General features: G+C 39.0%; 1 protein-coding gene across 3 annotated transcripts; it reads right to left on the minus strand.

Moving 5' to 3' along the window:
* Nucleotides 1-1147: 1147 nt before the first annotated feature.
* On the minus strand, nt 1148-23184 carry RNASET2 (ribonuclease T2). Of its 3 annotated transcripts, none has more exons than XM_069010162.1 (10): nt 23108-23184; nt 18705-18809; nt 16118-16184; nt 11026-11081; nt 9965-10022; nt 9080-9150; nt 6299-6412; nt 3997-4042; nt 3708-3782; nt 1148-1509 (listed from the first exon to the last, which is right to left on the minus strand). In XM_069010162.1, the coding sequence occupies exons 2-10, from the start codon at nt 18791-18793 to the stop codon at nt 1318-1320; spliced, it is 768 nt and encodes a 255-aa protein (XP_068866263.1). In that variant the 5' UTR covers nt 18794-18809; nt 23108-23184; the 3' UTR covers nt 1148-1317. The 3 variants fall into 3 exon arrangements, with proteins under 3 accessions (XP_068866263.1, XP_068866264.1, XP_068866265.1); XM_069010163.1 differs by having other exon boundaries at nt 23072-23172; XM_069010164.1 differs by lacking the exon at nt 23108-23184 and adding an exon at nt 22838-23065.
* Between the last annotated feature and the right edge of the window lie 266 nt (nt 23185-23450).

Here is a 23450-nt window from a genome sequence, read left to right on the forward strand (position 1 = left end):
CCCATCTGTCCCCACAGCTACCAGGTGGGTCACCTGGTCATAAAAGGAGATCAGGTTGGTCAGACAGGACCTGCCCCTCCTAAATCCATGCTGGCTGGGTCTGATCCCTCATCTGTCTTGTAGATGCCATGTGATCGCACTCAAGATGACAATGCAATATGTCTTTGCAAGAACCAGTGCTACCATTCATTGCTTCCAAGTTTTTGTTTCTAGTACTGCATTTCATGTTTTCACAGTAATATTATTCTAACAAATAGATGGCTCCATGAGCCACAATTGTCTTTCTTTGAAACACAATTTGAGACACATAGATCAACACAGCACTGTGGGGAAGTTGTTATCAAAGTTTGGTTCCCTCTGGAAACATCCAACTTTGTGGCATGTTACTAAACATTATGGGGAGGAGATGCACTATGGCCAACATGTGTACTTTTTACTGAAAATCCTGTAGTATTTATTGTTTCATCTATAAAAAGCTGTTTCTTGAAACAAAGTGATTACGTGACTATCTTGTTTTCATATAAAAGTGCAGATGCAGTAATGCTGAATGCTCAAATATAACTAAAAATTAATAACAACATATTTCTAGGGCCTAACATTCTCCTATACTAACATGTAAGCTTGAGCATTGGTTGTTCCTCAAGACTGCATGGAGCTACTGCCACAAAAATAATCAAAGAACAGGTAAGGCTACAAATACAGTCTCCCTGGGATCTATTAGGTAGAGAAGCCCAAACTTGAAGAACATTATTTCTTCACTAAGAAGTTATGCAGAAGTCGTCTTTGGTCCACTGTAATCCCTCAGTGAGGAAAGGTTCAACACCTCAGAGGACATGATCTCTGTTTTGCACTTCTGGAGAGCAATTACGCAAGGCAGTGGGTATTACATCTGGGAACAGACCTTCACACAGGTCTCAGAGTTCTTTTTGTTTACAGTGTTTTCTTCTCAAGAAATTGTCATCTCATCTCAGAGAGATGATCATTCTTTCAATATGAAGAATTACTTCATTTCCCTGACTCACTGGTAAAAACCAAAAAGCAGCCAAAGTGGCAGACTTAACTGCATGTCAAACTGAAAAGTCACAGTTGTCTTTTGAACACTGACTCAAACCATAAGCAAGCCAAAAAATCCAGACCAAGCTGCAGATCAGATGCTGATCCCATTATGTGGACCACTTTCCTTTAATAGCAAAAGAACTTTGTTTTCCAGCAGAAATCTTCACTGTAGGCCTGTGATAGGGACAGGGGCTTGTGATGTGATATTACATGAGTTTGGGTTTTGTTGCTGTTTAAAAAGTTTTTCTCAATCTTATGGATTCATTTGTGACCTTGGACCTCTGAAGGATAATAGGTTGGGAGAGTATCATTGCAGACTGACAGCTCTTCATTTCCAAGCTTCAAGTGAGCCTGCATTGGGTTGGATTCACCCTTTGGCGCCGTGCAGTTTATCAGCTGCAGTTCTTTGGTGAAGCAGAATTCAATCTGGCCAATTGTTTGTGCTTCTTCACCCTAGAAACATGAAGGGTAAGATCAGCCTCATGCAGAGAAGAAAATACATCAATTCTTCAGCTACACTGCCCTATCTATAGAATACAGTCGTGATTATCTGTGCATTTACCAGATGAAAAATGCAAATAAAAGTACAAGAGGCATCCACTCTGAACATACTCAGTACCAATCTGGGAAATTGTCTAACTAGTAAGCCTCGTTATGAAATGCTGTGACACGTTGTCCTGGCCTTTACTCATCTGCACAGTGCACAGAAGCTGTTCAACTTAATGATGAGCTCGGGTTGAACTCTGTGAATATTGAAGGATACATGTGACCAGAAAGACACTTTTCACCAACTCTTCATAGCCAGACAGGAATAGAGGCAAATAAAATTCTCCGTAAATGAGAACAGAAACTAAATTTTATAACAGCTTTTACAGAAAAGACTACAGAACCAAGCTGTCAGAAGGAGAAATGTTATTTTTGGACTAGGCTAGGAAGAAAAACTTCTGACCATGAAAAAAGCAGGCAGGCATGGGGGCCTCTCATGTGGCAAAAAAGATTACAGGAAAATGCCCCCAAATGCTCAGGTCTAACAAAATGTGGAAAAAAATTGGTTTTGAAACAATTAACCAGGACAAAAAGATACATACAAGGCAAAAGTAACTGTGGTGAGGGTTTTTTTGTTTGTTTGGAGTTTGTATTGTTGGGGGGGTTGTTTGTTTTGGTTTTTTTTATGTTTTGGGGTTTTTTAAAGAAATTTAAGAACAGAGAGTGTGTTTAACACATTTCAAACATCAAAGTACCTCCATCATGCATTACAGGCATGGACGAGGCTAGAACTCTGAAAAAGGCCTATCTTCAAATAACTGAGATGTAGTTTTTCATTTCTATTACCCAATACCTTCAGCTGTTAAGTACAGGAGACCCAAGCTGTAAATTACTTTCATATAATTGGAGCAGTATCCCAAGTGTACTAAAAGCAATGGCACAACTACAGCAAACAGAGCTAGAAACTGCAGTTTGTGTTAGTCTGCATTTCTTTAATGTCAAAAGGTGGATCACTGTACAACCCACATTCAACTAATACTCCTTTGTTCCTTAAAGTAACTTATAAACACATTCTAAAAATATTGTAACCTATAGACTTTTTTCATGTTAAAAAACATATGAATACAGAAACCTCAGAGCATTACTAAAGCAAATGAGTTGACAACATACTCCAATAGCAACTGTATCTTAGCAAGTTTTCATAAATTGTCGCCTGTGTACAGGCAATAACTCTGCCAAGTGTTTTGTAGTAAATCACCTTTAACAAGCTGAGATTAAAAGGAACCACTTACAAGAGTGAAAGCTAACCTTGTGGGTTTTGATTTTTACTTTATTTTCTATAAGTTCAGAGTAACCTAGGTGAAAAAAGGAAAGAAAGAACTCTACAATCTACATATGTAATTGTTCAGAATATTATTTTGTTCCTTCAAAGGCACTTTTGGTTCAGATACGGTGACCTATACTTTACATTGTGTACCACCTTCTCTACTGCATCATGATGCACAGCACAATCCTTGGCAAGGAAAAGTAAAAAGAAATGGAAATCTGAGACATGGTCAGCTCAAAAGGAAAGACTACACTGACCCTGAACCACAGTGAAGCTCAAAATGTCTTTTAGTACCTCTTTAGGTATGGGCTTTCTGGAATAATCTCAGAGACAAGCTTCTGAGCTGCTTTATTTCAAAAGGATTCTGTTCACTGAGTAACGTCTTCATACAGAACACAAGAGCCATACTCAGTGAAGGGAAGGCTCCTGCTGACAGCCACACCCTCACCAAGGCTGACAGTCACTGGCTCCATTCAGCTCACTCTTGTTGGCTTTAGTAATTTGCCATGCAGCATTTAAATTTTAGCAGGCACAGTGGAAAGTGCTCAGCTACAGCAGTACCTCTGGCATGGTGGTTACAGCATTTGTGCAAGAGATACAGGTTTAAATCCTTTAAGACAAAGACCTTTAAAGCCTAAGTCCAAGAATCAAACAATATTTAAATGCAAACAGCTGTATACACAAGGAACACCTAGACCTAAGTTTCACCATACTGAAGATTTTTCACTCTATTTTTGTTTTATTTTTGATAAAAAGTGCTCTTTAAAAAAAAAAAAAAAGAGATGTTGGTTTTTTGTTTGTTTTTTTTTCCATTTTGGGAAGTTAGGGGAGTTTCTACCTCTTCTGGAGCAAGGCATTGGATCTTCGGTGTTACACCATAAAAACTTGTAAGAGCTTCCTTTATAGCAGTCATCTGAAAAAGTAAAAAGCTTATAGAGATTAATAGGTCACAAGTACATCTTCCAACAGCTGCCACACTGGTTAAGCTCTCAAAAACTTTTATAAAAAGCACAACCTTAAAGAACTAAACAGTTTTTAAAAGCTCATTTGATTTACAGAAATTAGTTGACTCCTACTGAAAAAGGGCGCATGTATATGATTCTGTTTTATAAAAGATTGCCTCTTACCTTGTAATATGAACTGCTTGGCTTTATCCCAGCTTTCAAGAGACAACTGAAATAAAGGTAACACATTTTTCCATGTTTCTTATATGCAAACATACCTTCATAATCATTAGGTAAAACAGATAATCTTAAGAACCTGTCAAGCATTACAGTGATGGGAGCAAGGGCACCTTGTCTTCCATTTTTTGCCAGCCTAGGAAAGGCCCTTTTCTGAAAGGCCACTTCCCATCTAACTTGGCAGGGTCAGGAAGGACCCTTTCCCGCACCTTAATCTGAGGAGCTGGAATAGTTCAGTCTTCAGGCTGTCAGCAGTCTTCAGCTAGGGAAAAGGGAGTATCAGAGTGCTCTGCTCATTGCCAGGTAGGGCATGCAGTTTAATTGCTTCCTTTCCCCTGCCTTGAGACATTCCCCTGTGCTCCAGCTGCTGCAGAGGGCACAGGAGCAGACTTGTGAGGGTGCTCTAGGCACCCTCATGTTCAAACACTGGATGGGCTTCCTGTGGTGGGAGACACACAGCACACCGGGAGAGGGACACAGCATGTCAGTCTGGATCAACACTACTGGCAGGGCAGAAACTTTTCCTAACAAATATATTTTTGAAGTGGAAAAGTTGGTCACATGAGAGAAATGAGGCTCAAGAACCTCTAGCCTGTGTACCCCTTCCTTTAGGTTCAGTCCTGAGAGGAGTCCACATGTCCACGCTGACAAGACTCAGGACCTAACGTGATGAGCCTGAGAGTCCCAGCTTCTTCTGTAAGAAGTGGGAATAGTCAGCATCTTGCAGGATTTAATCCATAAATGCTGATAATGCTCAACCCTTCCCTTCCAAGGTCATTTTTGGCACAAGGAAGATTCTATCCAGCTGACTGAAGGACAAGCTGCTTTTCACTGTCATTTTACACAGGATATAAGGAGGCAAACAAAATAGATGATGTTCTGTTAATTCTTACAGAACTCTGCATGATGTCCTCTTTTTAATAATTTGCTTTTTGGAAACAATTTTTTAATCATTGTCATTATTTTTCCCCATTCAAGTATAAGTGATACACAGTGAGAATACTGGCAGTCTTTTTTTTCAGTAAAGATAAAATTAATTTTATTCATTTTCACAATATATAATAAGCTTTGAGCAATTAATTTCAACATGCTTCAGTATCTGTTCTTTTGCAGTGTTGCACATGCTGATACAGACTCACATCATCGGTCACTGTGCCATCTGTAAATGTTTTAGTCACACCATCACAGCTACTTAGGCAATTGACTTAGACATTATTCATTTTAACATTGCATATGACATGCACAAAAACTGTGTGTAGAAAAATCTGCTACAGTTTTAAAAGACATCTATAAAACTGAGGTGGAAGAAAGACTTATTTCCTTTGTGCATATGCAAAATAAATGAGACTTTGTCTACGAGAGTGCTTAGACAGGACACTGGCAGAGCATAAACAGAATGGGCTGGTTTGGGGTTTCTTTGGAGTTGTTTTATAGTTTTTTTAAAGGTATGTTTCTTGGTACAAAAGTATTTCCTCTCTTAAGACACTGTCCTCTTATACAGACAGACAATTTATGGTCAACAAATCTAACGGTCAAACATCCTCTCACCCACACCAAGCACTGATCAGGAAAGGACTCTAACCTTCTGGCATCCACCTGTAGCCAGAAGCATGCATACAGTGCTTGGACAAGCCACAACAATCTCATTAAGATTTAGAATCTGGCACAGCCAGTGCTTTGAAACCATGAGGAGAAGTCAGCCCTTAGGACAAAGCAAGAGTGTCACATTGGAGTTGTTAGAAAGGACAGCAGAGGACTGCCTGCAGCAACTGAACACCACCCTTCATAACCTCCTCTCTTGCTGTTGCCTCTCAGCCTTTTCCCAGGATGTTCTGCATGATTTTGCCTGCAGCTTGTCTTTTCCTCTGAGCAGAGCACTGTCTTAAAAACAAGTGTTTGGGGCTCAGTATGACTCAGAAGTTTGGGGGGTTTTGTCCCTTGATTTAGAACATTACAGGTACCATAGCTTTTGGTATCAAGATACAGCCTGCAGAGCTTCTCAAAAATTTACTTGCTCACACTGTCTAAACGATGCTGTTAAGGATGCTGCTGGCTTACCTGACTGAAGTGACCAGAGACTGCCTCTCAGGGTGACAACTCTTCCTCTGAACTTCAGTACTAAAAATAATTTACACTAATACCCATTTCCTCTCTATAATCAGATTTTTAGACTTTCATTTTAGGCTAGATTTGAAACTTTTAGAAACTGTTTGGAATAAAAGGCAGATCATCAAGTTTATTTACATACCCATTGAGATCAACATGCTGGTAGAGTTCTAAGGCTTTACCAAAGTACTTTTTCTGAGAATTAAGGACCTCAAGTGTGGCTGCACAAGTGCCATGTTTGTCCCACTCATGTTTCCTATAGAAGAAAAGCAAAATGCAAATTTTAGAACACATTATTTGCAAATATATGTGCTGTACAAGCTAGCCATTACACTAAATCAAGTATCTGAAAGGCTACACTTGTGGAGTAGGACGCTGCACCCAAATTTATTGCACACGTAAAAAGTAAACCCAACCAAGATAACTCCCACCATTTTGGTTACAGCAACATCTATACATTCATGAAGTAAACATGTATCATGATCTTATGATCTCTCAGTGTATTTACACAGAGATCAGAGGTCAGAATGCAATTTGCCTAGAAAAATACATTCTTTAAGCTTTTGTAAGTTTTAGTGGAACCTCTCGTGTTAAATGCATTTTCAAAGCACTAATTTTTTCTCTGAATTCAAACAACTAAGCCTTATTTTGGGTGAAACAGTCAAATTGCACAAGCTGCTAAGATTTTAGCATCAACTTTTATGCTGGCCTGTGGCAGAATTTTCACAGGCCTCCTCTTAAGTCTTACTTTTAATCTACCATCCCTTCTCCTACGAGCAATGAACAGAGAGCTGAAGAAAGAAATTCTTGCAGTGTACAGTAGACAAACTCAAACAGAACAAAAATTGGGAAAAAGACAAAAATGTTCCCATCAATTCTAAAGTCCATTGAAAGATTAAGCAGTATAATCTTTAGTGACACTGTGGATGACTTTTTTTTTAAATTCTTTTCAAATTTTCACAAGCCACTTGTACTATACAGGTATCAGTTCAATAGATGTACATAAAGATTATCTAATCACAAACTCGTGCCATCATCACAGCATCCTGTGAACTTATGATGCCTTAACTACATCATCAAAGAGCAGAAAAGAAGGACAATTATTATTCACTTGAAAGCCTGCCTTGGAACGTCCATTCATATTAAAAACTTCAGATTTTTCTTAAGGAATGAAAACATCTTAAAAGAATATGTTTGGATCTAGAGAAATAGTACACTACTTCTGAATAGAGAATTAATAAAGCAACTGTGGTGTCAGGAGATTTGAGGCAGGGGAGAAGATGCTTTACTGTAAGATTTTCACTGTCTCTTCCCAAATTCAGCCTTGTAGAGAGTTCTCATCTTGGCTGTAACATTCAATACAACTGCATGTCAAATGGATTGTTTATTGCCTGGAAGAGCCCAGGTTTCCATGGGCAGATTTCTCCACAAGGGATTTTAAATTACTAATGAGAAAAGATACCACCGTTTTAAAGTAAATAGAAGCTCTTTTAGGGGTAAACTTAGCAAGAGATAGAGTTAGCTTGGATCAGAAGCAGACAACAGTCAAATCCAAAGGGCTACTGAAACAGAAGTAAGTTGGAGGCAAGGGATTGCACATAGGATGGCAATTTTAATTTAGAGAATGTATGCATGTATGTGTGTAAAACTAACGGTGAAGTGCTTGTCTTGTGAAGGCTTTCAGTAGTACTTGTATTTAAGCATCCTGCTCTTCCTAAAAAGGCGGCAGAAATAGAGGGCTAAAGATCTGCTGGCATTCAAGAAGCCTATGATTGCTACCATGGAACTGCTACTGGAGTGGTTTGGTGCAGTCTGCACTGACAGTGCCCGTGCACCATCATCTGCAGCAAGCCAAGAATGCACCAGGCCCAAGTGTTTTAATCAGTCCTGTGAGCTTCCAGGATGGACAGAGACTTTAGTCTCCACAAAATACTTACTGAGACTTTAAGATGACATTCTTCACAGTGTTACTTTATTTTGCAGCACAGCCATGCAAAATAAACAAATAAATTAAAAGATACTGAAAACAGCTACCAATGGTCCTAAAGGCCTTCATCCTTCTGCACCTCTTGCACCCACGAGCTTGGTGGTAGCACAGAGCTGCTGTCAGTAACTTCACTGAACAGAGAAGCAGCTACCATGACAGAGAGCACTCTATTTCCTCTTCTATGAGGAAGCCCAAAAGGAAAGCTCTCTCAAGGCCAGCAACACAGTGAAACTAGCTAGGGAAAGAGACCTGGAAGTTGCTCTTGCAGCTAGCTGTGACATCCCAGGAGTGCTACTGCTATTCAGATTTAATGTGTCAACAGCAGCTGTTTCTCCTCCCTGGGGACAAAGGAAGGAAACACTCTCTCACTAAGTTTCATTTCTCTAAAACTTCTGCCATAGCCCTGTCTTCAACAGCTGTATTTTACAAGAGAACAGATTTACACTGTAAATGAGACTAGCAAGACACACTGCTTTGTGGATACAAATATTGCTGCTAGCAAGAATTTTTCTTGCTTCTTTCCAGTCCCGTGAGATACTTTTCTCTCTCACAGAAGATATTTGTAGAGTTCTATAAACCATGAACACCTGCAATCTTGCAGAGCCTTGTTTATAGCACAGTAGAAAAATATTTTGACAATGGATGTTTTAGGATTTTAGCCAATCACCCCAAGGGATGGCTGATCCTTTGACCAATTAGACTATGAAGAAAAAAAGTCTATAAAAGAGTTGTAAAATAAGTAAATAAATCAATCTTGCTGCACAATTCCTGCCCGTTGGATCTCTCTTCTCCTCCCTACCACTGGGGGACACCATGATACTGCTTCAGTGGCCTCCTGGACACTTCTCATGCAAAACATCTCACCCGAAGAACTACTCAGAAGGACTTTTTATAAAATAATATCCAAAATGTTCTTCAGAGCTTTTTTGTACTCACCAGAACTGGGTGCGATTCAGAGATGAATGAAGCACATCTGGCCAGTAGTGTCGCATGTCTGACATCAGATCCTAAAAATACCACAATTAATAAATGTACCTACAGCATTGAAAAGCTATTTCTTAGACAATCTACATATATTGATACATTTTCTACAACTGAAGTCTCATCTTTCCGTGTCTGTAACATTTAGTTGAAGAAAAAAGGTCTTTTCCCCCCACATTCTGAAAATGCTGTTGTTGGAGGTAACAGGTACACCTACCTAAATATCTGAGCATACTAATACTGACACATTGACTCAAAGCAAAACTTTCCTTCAGCTGTCCCTGCAGAAGTTGCTCAATCATGCAGCTTTTCACATTTGTTGGCTCAAGTCTCTTATCCCTGGTTACAACACGTAAATGAATTTTGTTGAAATTAATACGTTGGGGTTTTCAAAGTAGAAAAAGAACAAAAAAGGACTAATGCTCTAGTAGAAAACACACAGAAAACAGTACTCTGAACTCTTACTTTCTTTGTTCTGATTTTGCAGCAGAAAATGTGAAGAGAGAGCACAGACTGACTGAATCTTCTTTTCACAGGTACTTTTTTGCCACTGCAGATCCAGCACTTATGTGCTGGTGGACCTCTAGATTTTTTTTAAGAAGGATGTAGCTGAATGAGCCAAACTGCATGTTTACAAATTCAAGTAGGTACAGCTCCTAATGATCACAAGGACTGCAACTTCAAGTAGCACCAGAAGCACTTAAGAGAATTCCTGGAGTCCTTAAAAAACCATACTTCTCAGTAAACATTAAGAGTGATATTATAAACTGCAGGTTTTTCATTTAGGATGTGCAAAAGTAATTGCACTTAGCTCTGCTTGGTATGCCTGGTTTTAAATACCTTTATCTCGGTGACATTGAAATGCCATGTTCTATTACAGTCTTCAGCTCTGTCAGGCCTAGGGAAGCAAAATAAAATTGAAACAAATATGCCTCCTAACTCACTAATGGTAACTAACATAAGCATGAATTTTAAATATGCAGGATTAAAGCTGGAGATTTTACTTAAAAATGCAAGTAAACCATCAGAATCTACAGTGGTTTAGAAGTAAAACCTTCAAGATATTAATTATGGCCAAAAGATTTCTCGTGAAGATTCAGAAGATGGCCAAAAGATTTTTTCATGATTTCTTTGTTTAGCCCTTTGGTCCCTTTTGTTCTATGTAAAAGTCATATGGGTGTGGCAAAGATTTAGAAGAGTCTTGCACATGATGTCACTGGTGTCACCAATGACACTGACCTCCTAAATGCTGCACCATCTGATGTTTCTGCAAGTATCACCAAGACACTCACTGGGAATCTATACATAATGCTGTTCACTTTTCCAGGAGGCATAGCTTAAACTCCTGTACTAATTTTAACCTGTATTTGTCGGGAAAAATTTTGAATTGCTGCCATTGACACCAATTCCAGTAAGTTGATTCCTCAGAAGCAAATTAGTTTTTCCTGTACTTTTGCAGTATTTGTGAGGAGATAAGATACTTAAAGCCACAAGCAGCCATGAGATATTAACAAATTATTTTTACTCAGAGAGACAAAAAAAAGAAGGGAAACTATAGTTCCCTTTCTGCTTAAGACTGTTCCTGATCTTATGAGGAGATTTATAAATAAAATGCTTATGTGGCCAGAGGATTTTAAGAGTTCAATGAGTCAGGAGATAAAGAAGTGTACTTCAGTTTTATGTCAAACCATAGGGTTTTAATTTTGTTTAAAGGAATGATAGGGACAGATTAAGATCTCCAAAAAACCCTACAAAAAACAACAAAACAAACCAAACAAAAACACAAAAAAAAACAACCCAACCAACCAACCCCCACCCAACAAAACCAAATCACTAAACATCCAGGTACAAAATTTGCTTTTTCCTTTCCAGGTTGAAATAAAAACACTCTATGATCATACCACAATCCATGGATTGTCCAGTACTTTGGAGGGTCATGACAATCATTAGCATTCATCTGTAGGAAACAAAAACACAGGATATTTGTTGTATGTATCCAGGAATAAAGGTTTAAAGGGAAAAGTAAAACCTCATTTGCTGATGGCCCAAGGTCCTACTGTGACATGCTAACTTTTATTTGCCAAATCAGGAGCTGGTGAACTCGATACTTGAAGCTGGCATGGATTATGCCACTTAGTGACCCACCGGCACTAAAATTTTGAAGCAGATCAAGTGAATACTGGGGCATTCTGAACACAGTGTAAAAAGAAGACAGAAGGACAAGTTCTGAGGTAACAGGAAGTAGCCTGATCCATGCTAAACGAACAGAGCTTTAGCTGCATTTATAATATTCCAGGTGGCAGCTCTCTGTATTTCTCTCCTTACCACATCGTTTCAAGGAGTGCAGAGCCATTAAAATAAAAACATGCAAAACAAACTGTAATATTAGACAAGTACACAACCCTCTTTAAGCATAGAGGAGTAGTTTTATCACTGTATTAAAAGTGAAAAATACAAAGAAGAGATGAAATATATTGCTTATTCCAAGTAAAACTGACATATGTTTTAAGGACTTTGACTTGAGGGACAAAAGAATGGAGAGAAAGACTAAACACCTTCCCACAAAAACAAAAAAACACAGCCTTCAATAAAAACTGTTGATAATACAGGAGAAACAGCCTACACATTAATTATTGTTTAGAGCAGAGACATATCCCTGAAAAGAACAAACCAAAAAAACCCGTGTCACACATCACAGAACACTATTACTGTATTTTTCCCTGATTATTGTTCTTAGCAATTAGAGCTCTTTCAAGTAAACACTTTTTGCCATTAACTAACAACCTCCTCAGACATTCTTTTCCCATAATAATAGCTCTCCTTTTTGGTTCTGCATTCTGTCTTAATTATGCCACATTGCCTTTTATGTGATGCCAGAGCAAGACCAGAGAGTAGAGAAGAGCAGAGACAGGCCTGTAATCTCACTAATTGCCTTCCACATGCCACAGGCCAGTGGCAGCAAATCTGCAAGTTCTGCAAGACTTTCTTGTTCTGTGTCCATTTCCTTCCTCTCCTCTCTTGCCACCAACAATGCAAACAATTACACCCAGCAACAGCTTTTTTTCCTGAAAGGAGTATTTTGAAAAAACACACACTGCAAATACCTAAACAATACTGCTCCTGTCACGACACAAGCTTTGTAGAGCTGGAGGGGTTTGGCTATCTAGCCCAAAGCACAGCAAATTAATAGTCAACAGCTTGCTCAAGTGAGGTGGCAACAAAAACAGTGCAATTGTGCTCCTTATTCAATCTTTAACTGCAGTTCTCAGACATGCTAATGGAACACCCAGAGCATTTTAAATTTGGAATCAGTTCTCCCCTATCATGGCACTGATCTTCCTAGCAGTTTCTTCTATATGTTTCATCAGACTCTTGGTGTTACCCTGCATGCTGGCAGAACTGAGAGGTCAATGCAACCTACAACACATTAGCTCACACTCTGCATGCTTTGGCCAGCTTCATTCAACCTCCTTTTTAATTCCAGTCTTGGTATCTTTCCAATGCTCATTTTAAATCAACATTATAAAAAATGCAAATGCTGGTCTGCAAAGCTGGTACCCCTGCTTGCAAAAACACTTCTTCTCAGCCTTCCTGTTTATCACAGACTGATTACTGGAGGATTAATTCAACCTCAGGCAACCATTAACTTGAAACAGAGGCATAAATACTTATTTTCAAGTGCGGACTGGACCCCAGAAAGCACTATATACCTACATCATTTGAAAAAGCAGCATTGTCTTCTCCTGTTTTAAAGCTATCTGATAATCAAACGAACCATATAAAACTGAGCAAAGTGCCATGAGGCTGTAGAGCACCCACCGTGCTGAGAGGGAATGCTACAGCAGAGGGATTAGCCTATTTGTAACAGCATGACATTGCACAAACAGCATGTGCCAGAAGCATGGAAGCTTTTGCCATCTCTGAAATGCCTAAAAGTGAAATACCATCAACCTGTCACAGAAGTAGTTACCTGCAGATCTGCCCAAGATACAAATCTCTTAGTACAGCAGCTGGTAAATGCAAGAGAGTAGTGCTACTGGATCACATATAGATACACCAAGCTGAAATAAAACACCAGCTTCTGGGAAGTGAAATATTTAATCCTGCTCTTCCTTCCCAGCACCTTGCTTAAGTAGGCCATCTCTTTAATTAAGATAAAGTGCAAGTTGTTTTGTAATGAAACATGGCAACTGCTAAGAAAAATCCTTGCTTTTCAAACTGTGGAGAGAGAGTTCATCTCTTCAACTGCTTCCCCTCAAACAGTGTGCAGTTACACCCCTTCCTCCTTCTTCCCACCCCTTGGGTAAAACAAACGAATAAATGAACCAAACTGATAAGGTTGCTGAAAAAAACTGGGAGGCAAATAAAACACATTTCTTTCTTACTGAACGCCTCTAGCAGGAGCTGATAAGCTAAAACCTTTCACAAGTTTATCCTTACAGAATATAAAGACCCACAAAACCATCTAAACCAGACGTCATTCACAGAAAACTTGTAAAAGTTTTAGACATGTTATCTTATGAGTTACACAGACATTTGGAAAAACATGTCTTTTGTTCCAGAACTGGCAAGAGTTGAAATTACTTTGACACATCTGGCTTAATATAGAAAAGAAACAGCAAAGAATCAAGGAAAGATCAAATAACTTTTTGATCTAATGCTAGATCACAATAGTGTACTGCCCTCACTTTAGTCACTTTAATTCTTTCTGTATTGTGTGACTACTTCTATTTTTACCAAAAAAAGAAGGAAAAACAAGTGTTTCTATTCCTCATTTAAGCCTTTGCTCCAAAATTACTGCAAAAGCCTGAACTTAGGAAAATTTTTTATCTCATATTAAAAACTAAAAAAAAAAATCTGTTGCTTAACACGACATTCAAACTTGAATTCAGACTATTCTGTTCATTACTCTATTGTCCTTTTTTTGACTCTTTCCTTTGATCAGCACATATGTGCAGTAAAAGGCAGATGACAGCAGGTACCATTTCCTCATTGTCCTCCTTCCCATTCCTAAAAGAGAAGGAACTGAATAATTTACAAACTTCCACTAGGTTTTCCACATTTCACACACACACAAAAAAAACCAACCACACAGAAAATTTTTATTTTTTTGCAATCTCCAGGATGCAAAAGCTGAAATAATAGTTCTCCTTTTAAGTTATTGAATAAAAGATCTTTACAACTCCATAAAAAGGGAGTAGGAAAGTCCCTCTTCTTGCCTTTGAGTTGCTCTTAAGTCACATTGATTTGTAACTGAAAAGTGTGGCATGAATTAGCCACAGGCACAATTTTTTATGGGAACATGAAATTTATAGTCACTTGGGGTCTGAATTCAGCTCAGATATCTTTGCATAAGACATAGTCACCTTAGGTCAATTATATGGTACTGGAATTTCTAATCACATTACGAGGAAGAACATCTCTCTTCCTCCTTCACCCTTTTCACTGCAGTAGTCAGTAACTAGGTCCTGGGGTTATCACTGCTTCCATGATACTAATTTATTAGAATGGGTAAGTTTGGAAGACACGATTAAAAAACACTTTCCAATTTAATTGCACTGATCACACTCAGTACCAGCTGAACACTTACTGTTTAAAGCCCAGGAAGAGCTGGGAGAGATGTATTCTTAAATTTCTGGTATGCTAATCTGTGCCCTCCAAATTTTAAAGTAGGCCTTTTGGGCCTTCAAAAGCCTGAAAAACTTTTCAAGCAGAGATATGCAAAACAGGTAGGAATTCAGATGCAGCTCATCCACACACCTCTCAAGAACACATTATGTACAAAAGAGTCTATAATCAGATTCTTTTACACAGGAGGCATAAACTAAGAACTACTTCCAGGAAAAAAGTATCTCAAGGCTTTTTTCCATCAATGATATCATGACTTTGGCTGCTTCTTTCACACAGCTTTTTCCTTCCAACATAATGTCAACAGTTTTAAACTGAATAATAACATTAAAAATATTTACACTCTGAAAAAAAACAGTTATCATATATAAATACACCAAACATGCAGAAGAATCTACCTACTTAAAAGTACTTAAATGAATTCCTGAGTTTAGGAACTCCTCTTATGGAAAACAAGAAAGCTGTTAGAGGAGTACAGTTGAGATCTTCTTTCCTCATATGACTGAATGATGGGAAACTAGGAAAAAAAGTCACTTAATATAATTTTCATCTCCCTTTTTCTTCACTTCTTTGAATGCTTCTGTCCACCTCTTACTAGAGAGGATCAATAGAAATCAATGAAGTGTAAGGATGCCTACATCTTCTGATGCTCAACACCTTCAATTACTCATTACAACTTCACTAGAAGGTTATGAAAGTCATTTGTCAATTTATCAATTGCACTACCCTGGAACTCAGAGGAGGAACCAACATAAATATACAGTGGGAAAACTGGTTTGTAGGAGTTTGTTCAGGTAACAGCAATAGTACAGCTCTCAGCTGTGCTTTGACAGACCTGTGTCAGAAGGTTGGGCTCATTTTGGGTTCACATCCCTCAAATACAGCAAAAATGCAGAAATACTCAGAGATGCCTGCCACACCTTTATAGCTCTCTTTCCTGACTGAATCTGTATTTGACGACATCATAGAAATACTGGAGCCAATATTACAAAGATAAAATCTTATTGTGCAGCAGATAGGTCAGGTACTGATCTGTTGTTAGCCAAACAAAGCAGGCAAGTCTTCCTACAGAGTCTGATGAAAAGTCTGGGATTAAGTTTACAACTAATAAGATGTCATAAATTCTATAACAAGCTTAGTGTACAGCATGCCCTACACTGACTATCTGTAACACACCACAATCTTGCCCTGTTATGGCTGCTCTGGAGTGTAGGGGAAGTAGCAAAAGTTGCATCAAGATCAGCAAAAGCCTTTATAAAGGCATAAATAACATAAATAGTTAATGGGCTTTATTCAATCTGTTTTCACATGCTTATTATCCAATGCTACCTTTGTTAGGATAAAAGAGAAACACAAAAATCTCACCTTACATACAGTCACTGGCCAATGATGAGCAAAATACAGCTTTTTCCAGGGATGAGGGTGGTTGTCACTGGAGAGAGACAGACATTTATTTTTCCTCAAGCATTTTCAAAAGAGGAACACCTTCAGGCACACATTCCAAACAAAAACTAACAAGTCACAGAGAAACAACATATTTGGAAACCTGCTAATACCCCCTATTGTTAAACAAATTCTCCTTCTGGCACCCTATCTTCATGTGCTTTCCATTTCTTAAGTATGGAAAAAAACACATTGTTCTGTTTTATATTTAGGAGAGCACTTACTAGCATGCTTTTAAAACAATAATTTTTTTAAACGTCTTTTAATTTTTTAAGAATTTTTTTGTTTAGGATGTTAAGAATCTTCTAATTCTTCTTGATAGGCACATTATCTTAAAAAAAAAAAAAAAAAAAAAAAAAAAGCATACAACCTTCTTGGAACTGTAACTACTCTTCTAAAAAAGAAAGACTACAACCACTCACGAACTATGTAGTTTCCACCGCAGGAGATGCAATTGGATCTTGCAAGTGTCTCCAAACTTTTTGATTAAAAAAGTTCAGAATAAAAAGTTAAGTACAAACTACAAATCTCAAAAATTCTGACTTTCTCAGTTTATAGGCATTTAATTCAAACAGTACATTTTAAAATGCTTACTAAATTTAATTAATTTTTAAACATTTAATAAGTGATCAAACTGACAAAGTCTTCAGGTTACCTACAGAAGAATTTGAGTATTCCATATTTTACAAGAACATGCCTGTTTCAAAGCCTCTAAGAATAAGAGATCTATAACTCACAGACACACCAGTACTATCTTATACCTATGCAGAGGGGAAAAGAAACAACTCAGAAATTTTTTCAAGAAGTGTTGGAAGCCTGTAACACATCACTTCTATAGAGGCCTTTTCCAACAGTTTGGAGCAGACTTATTCTGGTTAAAGTAGAAGTAAATAAAAACCTGTTGCATCAGACAATATGGCAGATATATTTAGCTATGAAGCAACCAGACAAAGTAATTAAATAGAACAGCAAATGGAAAAAAATAAACAGAATTGCAAATTATTTAAACTGACAACATTATGTGCAGAACTGTCAAAATAAATTGTTATTCTCTGGAAGCTAATAGCCACTTGTCAGTCATTAGTTCTTGCCAGAGGATATAGTACCAAAAGGAAAAAAAAAAAAAGGAATAAAAGACAAAGCTAATTCTTCTCAACCTGAGGACAACCTAGGGATGCTTCTGTGTTATATCATGTCTCCATTTTTTCCTCTAGTCTTTCTATGTTGCAATGGCCCCATTTTCTCTTAAGCATTTACATGTATCTGTGGTTTTCTATATAACTTAGGAGAATAGCTCTGGAACTTACCAGCATAACCACAATGAAAACTATTAACACTTATATGAGTCTTTACTGTTGCTGTAGAAACCTGAATAGAGGAACTACCCTATATTGCAGAGCAGTTAATTTCCTTGGTTTTAAAAAGTCCTTCCTTAGAAAAGATCTTTCATTAGATTTTTCATTAGATCTATCGTCTGTATTTGAAATAGCAGCTGAACTTCTGCAATGCCAGTCATGCCAAAAGGTGTTCTCCTAGAACACACTTTTTGGCTAAGGATAGGTCAGAAAACCATACATACTAAACAACGCAAGTTAAGCTCAGAACTGGAATCCAAGGAAATCCATTTTCAATACCTATGCAGCTTCAGAGATATCTCCCCTTCTTTGGGCCTGAGTTATCCTGCTCTGTGAAGCTCAGGAATGTGCCTCTAGAGCTGACTCTGTTGCCAAGAGGGCCAAGACAGAGCCTAAATCCTGGGGATTGAAGAAATGTCAGCAGTGTCTAAACTACCAACCAGCTGCAAAGTAGGCACTGAAAGAAGTTCAGCACTGAACTGAGCATCCTTAACCATTCTCTTGCCAAAGCACTGAAAGGAAGCAGAAAAGTATTTCCTCATACAATGCAATAAGAATTTCAGCTTTGTCCACAGAAGGGTGTGATTTGGGGTGTGGTTTCTCCCATGGCCTATTGGTACTGAAGCCCAGATTTTGCCAAGGTGCAACAACTGCCAGAAGGTTGTGCAGTAATCTGATACAGTCTCAGCTGGGATGTCATGAAAAAGAATTTTATATGGTCAGAACTGAGAAAATAGCAAGGAAAAATAAGATTAAAAAGTAAACAATGCAACAGTTGGTACAGTTTATGCCACAGGGATGACTCCAGATTTATTGCTCTAAGTCTCAAAGTAATTTTCAATTTTTGTCATTACTACATCACAACTCTAAATGATTCATCTACAGCAAGATTAAAAAAGTTTTAAGTGAAACAAAAGGAATTTAAGTTTCCCCTCTTTCTTCATGCTGATACATTAATAAACATAAAGGTTTTCTCAGGCATGATCCTTGCTCCTCCAGTTAATGTAGATGCCTGATAATAATTAGTATTCTTCCCTTCCTAAGGGAAGAATAACACATCAAAAATAGTACATAACAAATTTACATTAGAAGTTAAACCATTCTGATCTGCACTTAATGAGTTGCCAGATGTTTCATTTTAAAGCACAACTTACCTTTGAGTAAATGTATCTGAAGTACACCAACAACATAGTGCCATGGAAAACCAACCCAGAGTCCAATAGTGAAGCTTTGCAGGCTTCATTTTGTTATCCAAATAGCTGTAAAAAGGTGTTGAATAAGAAATCTGTTACCTATCCAACACATTTAAATGTTAGAATGCAGAAAAACACTACTACGTCAAAAATAGCAGGTAACAGTAACTCTAGATTAGATTTACAACCATGGGTAAAATGAGGATCTCTTTCAGGGCTGTGCATGATTCCCCAGCTTGTATGGTAATTTTCATAAACTAATGGCATCAAGGATGAAATGACCATTTCCTATTTTTTCTTTACTTGTACAAGGTCCCAACAGAGCCACCTTCCAATTAACAGAGATACATAAATCTTCTACACAACTATACTTTATATAATTGAAGACCCTACTTGTGGTCAGCTCAAATGCCCAAAGGGATTCATTAAAGAAACTTTGAACTTAACATTGAATATTTGTGTTGGATTGGCCAAGGCTGGTATTAGAAACTCACAGGAAGCCAAGTATGATGTCCAAAGATGAAATTCTGTCTAAATGCTAGTCAACTACTGAACTGGTATTTTAAAAAAATGCTGCTAAAACCAGATGAGTTTCTGTTCTCGTTATAAATCTGAGATAGCCTCTATGAAACCATGCATAATTTGCCTAATACCTCATGGACCTTAGAAGTCAGGGGAAAAAAAACAAATTATCTTAACCTTCACCAATAGAAGGACTTTCACTTGGCACAGGTCAAAAAGCCCAACTGCCTCCTGTATCCACCAGCCACTGCGCAGCATTTCAAATGCTACCTCCTAGAAACAGGTGTACATCCATGTATTTATATGCAAGTTATTAAAGCCTCACCAAACCTACTTCCCAACTTTCTCAAAATGAGAACCCTACACTGCAAGACTCTGCATGTAACCTAGGTGTCCTTTCTAAGATCGCTCACTACACAAGTCGTATCCTTTTTTTCTATGAAGGTTTTTTTAATGGATAAATACAGCCTGTTTTGACACCAGATTCAGCCATTAAAGCTAACTTAAGAAAACTCGGTGTACTTCTGAATCACAGCTCATTATAAAGAAGAGCCCATTTTCCCCTCAGTTATTACGTGGCTCTGCACCCAGTGTGCAGAATCCCACAGTTCCGCAAACGCTGTGCCAGAGATGAAGCACAAAGGAGGGAGCCTCCCTGCTTGCAAAATGTGTGGGGATTTCAAAACTTGTGAGGGGCTTGGGCAACAACAGTAACCATTAACCAGCTAAATTTATCACAAGGTCTTGCTAAATTGTGAGGAAGCTAACATCTTTAAGACATTCTCCTATTTCATACATTAATGCCTCTCTAATTTGTAATGGACACATTATCAAGGTATTTGGCCTAACATAAGATATAGTAAGATAAATATTAGTTGCCAACTGTCAATTTCCTGATCTAGTTTCTTAAAAAACACCTGAAGGAATTTCACTCACCAGGCAAAATAATGAAACTTGTATAGAAAAGCAAACAATAATGTAGAACTAATCTTTAGCAAAAGCTGGCTAAAGCAAGATGTGCTGTATTAAAGAAATTGATATATTCATACAGTGTATAAAAAAAGTCACAGATAGTAATTAACTGCTGGATATTCAATTTCCCCACAAGTTCTGCACCTTAAGTGATCTCAAGCCTCATCATTTGAGCAACAGGAATTAATGATGTAAGATTCTGCCTTACAGATCTGCTTAATGATTTCATCTTCTATTATTTTCAACTGAAAACTAACCAAGCAAGACTACTTTTCTGCATTAAAAACTATCTACCCAAGACAAAACATTGAGAGATGTAGAGAGATAAGATTCATGTAAAATTCTGCCCTACCTATAAAAAGCAGTAAGTACCACTTAAAAGATAGTAATGTCACACATCACCAAAAAAAGGCTGCATTCTACAAAGGTGTGCAAGAAACACCTTAAGTAAGTAGATTATGAAAGAAAAATAACCCAGCAAGCATTATGGCATTTCTTTTGATGTAAGTTGGTAGGTAGAAATAAACTTTTTTTTTCAGGGACTAAGTTGCCAAAGAAGCATAAAGGCAATTATCTCCTTTCTCACTGGACTCTTACATTTGATTAAGTAATGACCAGGAACAGAGGGAGCTTCAAAAAGTGCTGCTTTCAGAACAGAAGAAGGTGCTGATTAATTCTACATATTGTTGTGAACTCTGGAACCAGAACATAGGGACAACAAAGACACTGAGCAGATTTGAAAGTCACCAGTCTGTAACTTATACTTTTTTCCACTGATAAACAATACATAAACTCTCTCTAAGGTATTAGCTCCAAAGGCAACACTGCACCTATCACAGCACAATCATGACAGACTTGATTTATTCAAGCTGACCTTTTATTTGTCTGTGACATTGATGGTGGAGGGTAAAAAAATGCATCCATCTCACCTTAAGAGCACCTAAATGATGCGGATTTGAGGAAATACACATCCAAATGAAAACTGTATTAACAACGAAGATGTATAAAGCACATTAACTTTTAATAAAAATTGTTTCAGTTTACTAAAAATTACACTAAATTACTAATTCCACAAATACAAGAAAGAATAGATTTAACAAATCCTACACCAACTCTTCTGTAATAAGAAACAGGGATTTCATATTATGAAAGTTAGTTTTAAAAAAGTCATGATGTTCCAAAAGACTTCATAATGTAAAAAAACTTAAAACTTCAAAATGAAACCTGCAGACATACATAAAATTATTATTTGAAACTAGACTGTCAATTCATTTTCATTATAGATAAAATGCCGAAGTGTAAGAACACCTTTGGGTTGACTTTTCATTTACTATACCTAGAAAAGGAATGCAAAACACGTCTCTGTGTGTGTTTCCGTGTGTGTGTTAGTAACCCGGTCAGGACAAGGTCACTTTCAGTTATGTTAGCATTGTCCCCAACTGTTTTCAAAATTACCTACTCAGGCTTATCAAAGACTTGGGAGAACTTGTAATAAATACTGAGGAAATCCTCCTTTAACACATTCACTACAGTTTGAATTCTAATATACCATCTTGAGGGTACTGCTGATGTAGCACATGCTTCTTTTGGACACTAGCAATTAGTCACCTCTATTTTATTGCCTTATTTTATTTTTTTGCTTTTAACAATTAACTTGTCTAGCAAATCCCCCATTAATATTAAATTTCCTGCTCTGCAGTTAAGTTCAGCATGTAAAATCAGAAGAGAAGATGCTGCAGAAGAGCACTCAAGCATCAGCAGGAAATACCCATGGTTATGACATAGCATGCACGCAGCTAAACGCTGGCAACAATGCCCAGAAATAAGATTTAGGACTGTTAGCCTGGCATCTAAAGCCACAAAAATGAACACCCAAGGCTTTGGTAGTATCCCAAACAAGTCAGCACGCACTGCCTCTGCCACAACGAGTCAGACAAGCCAAGTCACAACACTGTATGCCAGAACCATTATATAACAACGCTCTTAGCTCCGGCAACTTTTACCTCCGCAGTCCACTCCCAGCTAACCATTCATCCCAAGCCCGAGTAACTGCAAAAAGTTCTTTGAAGCCTTTTCATAGGCAGTACTCACACCCACCGCCACAGCACGATTTTAGCAGTACCTCTCTCAGAGAGTTCAATGCGATGCAGAACTCGCCGCCGAGGCTGAGCGGTGTCGGGCTGAGCCCGGCGGGAGCAGGTGCCGCGCTCAGCTCCGCTGACTTCCCGGGGAAGAGCCGAGCACAGCGGCACCTCGCCCTCCTCGCACACCAACCAACACACGGCTCTGCTCTTAGCACCGATGTAACTCCGTAACACCAGAAAGCCTTTTACTCCAGATAAACAATCATTACAGAGGCGTCTCCATAAACTGTAAAGACTGCAAATCACCCAAGCACCGGAAGCCGGAGGCCTCCAGGCGACAAGACGAAGCCAAAGCTCATGTCAAGTGTAACACAAAACAACTATTAACAGTTCTCCCGCCTCTGGAAAACGCTGCCATTTATTTGGGTGACTTTCGATTTGCTACGCATGGAATTTAAGGCATAAAGAAGTGAAAGCTAATACGACTTGAGCCCGTCCCAGGCCTGCAAGTCCCACCTTTGCACTTGGCGCAACTGAGAATCTCAGCGGCAGAGAGCCACTCTCCGAAGCAGAAAAGCCTACTCAGAAACACGTCGGGCGGGCCGAACAGCAGCTCCCTCCTGCCCAGCTGCCACCGCAGGAGCGCAGCCCCACGGCGGGCAGGGAGCGGGAAGAGAGAACAGAGGGAGGCCGGAGCAGGGAAACTTTAAAATCCGACCTCCACGGCCTCGGGTTCAGACCTCACCGCACCTCAGCACGCTGCACACACCCGCCGGCCCACGCTACCTTCCTCGCTCTCCTCCGGCGCTATCCGCAGGAGCCACCCCGCGCCCGCCCCTCTCTCCAGGGCCGCGCACGGCCCCGCCTCGGAGGGCGGGCAGCGGGGCCGCGCACCGCCCCTCACAGCGGCTGCGCGGGGCCTGCCGAGGCGCTGGCGGCTGCTGCGGACCCACGGGCCCGGGGCTTGGGCGGCGGCGGCGCCCCGCGGCATCCCCGCTGCGTCCCTGGAGCATCCCCGGAGCATCCCCGCAGCCAGCCGGGCACCCCGAGAACAAGCCCTTGTGAGCGCGGGCAAGAAAGGAGCGCCGAGTGGCAGCGGGCTGCGGAGGAAGTAATTTATGTGGATGGT

This window comes from Aphelocoma coerulescens, chromosome 3, assembly GCF_041296385.1.
Source record: "Aphelocoma coerulescens isolate FSJ_1873_10779 chromosome 3, UR_Acoe_1.0, whole genome shotgun sequence".
In the NCBI taxonomy this organism is placed as follows: Eukaryota; Metazoa; Chordata; class Aves; order Passeriformes; family Corvidae; genus Aphelocoma; species Aphelocoma coerulescens.

Coding starts and splice junctions, on each gene's coding strand:
- RNASET2 (XM_069010162.1), bottom strand. CDS start 18,793: ATGAAGCCTGCAAAGCTTCACTATTGGACTCTGGGTTGGTTTTCCATG. Junction 10,023..11,025: donor TGGACAATCCATGGATTGTG/GTATGATCATAG, acceptor TTGCTTCCCTAG/GCCTGACAGAGCTGAAGACT. Junction 3,783..3,996: donor CAAGCAGTTCATATTACAAG/GTAAGAGGCAAT, acceptor TTACTTTTTCAG/ATGACTGCTATAAAGGAAGC.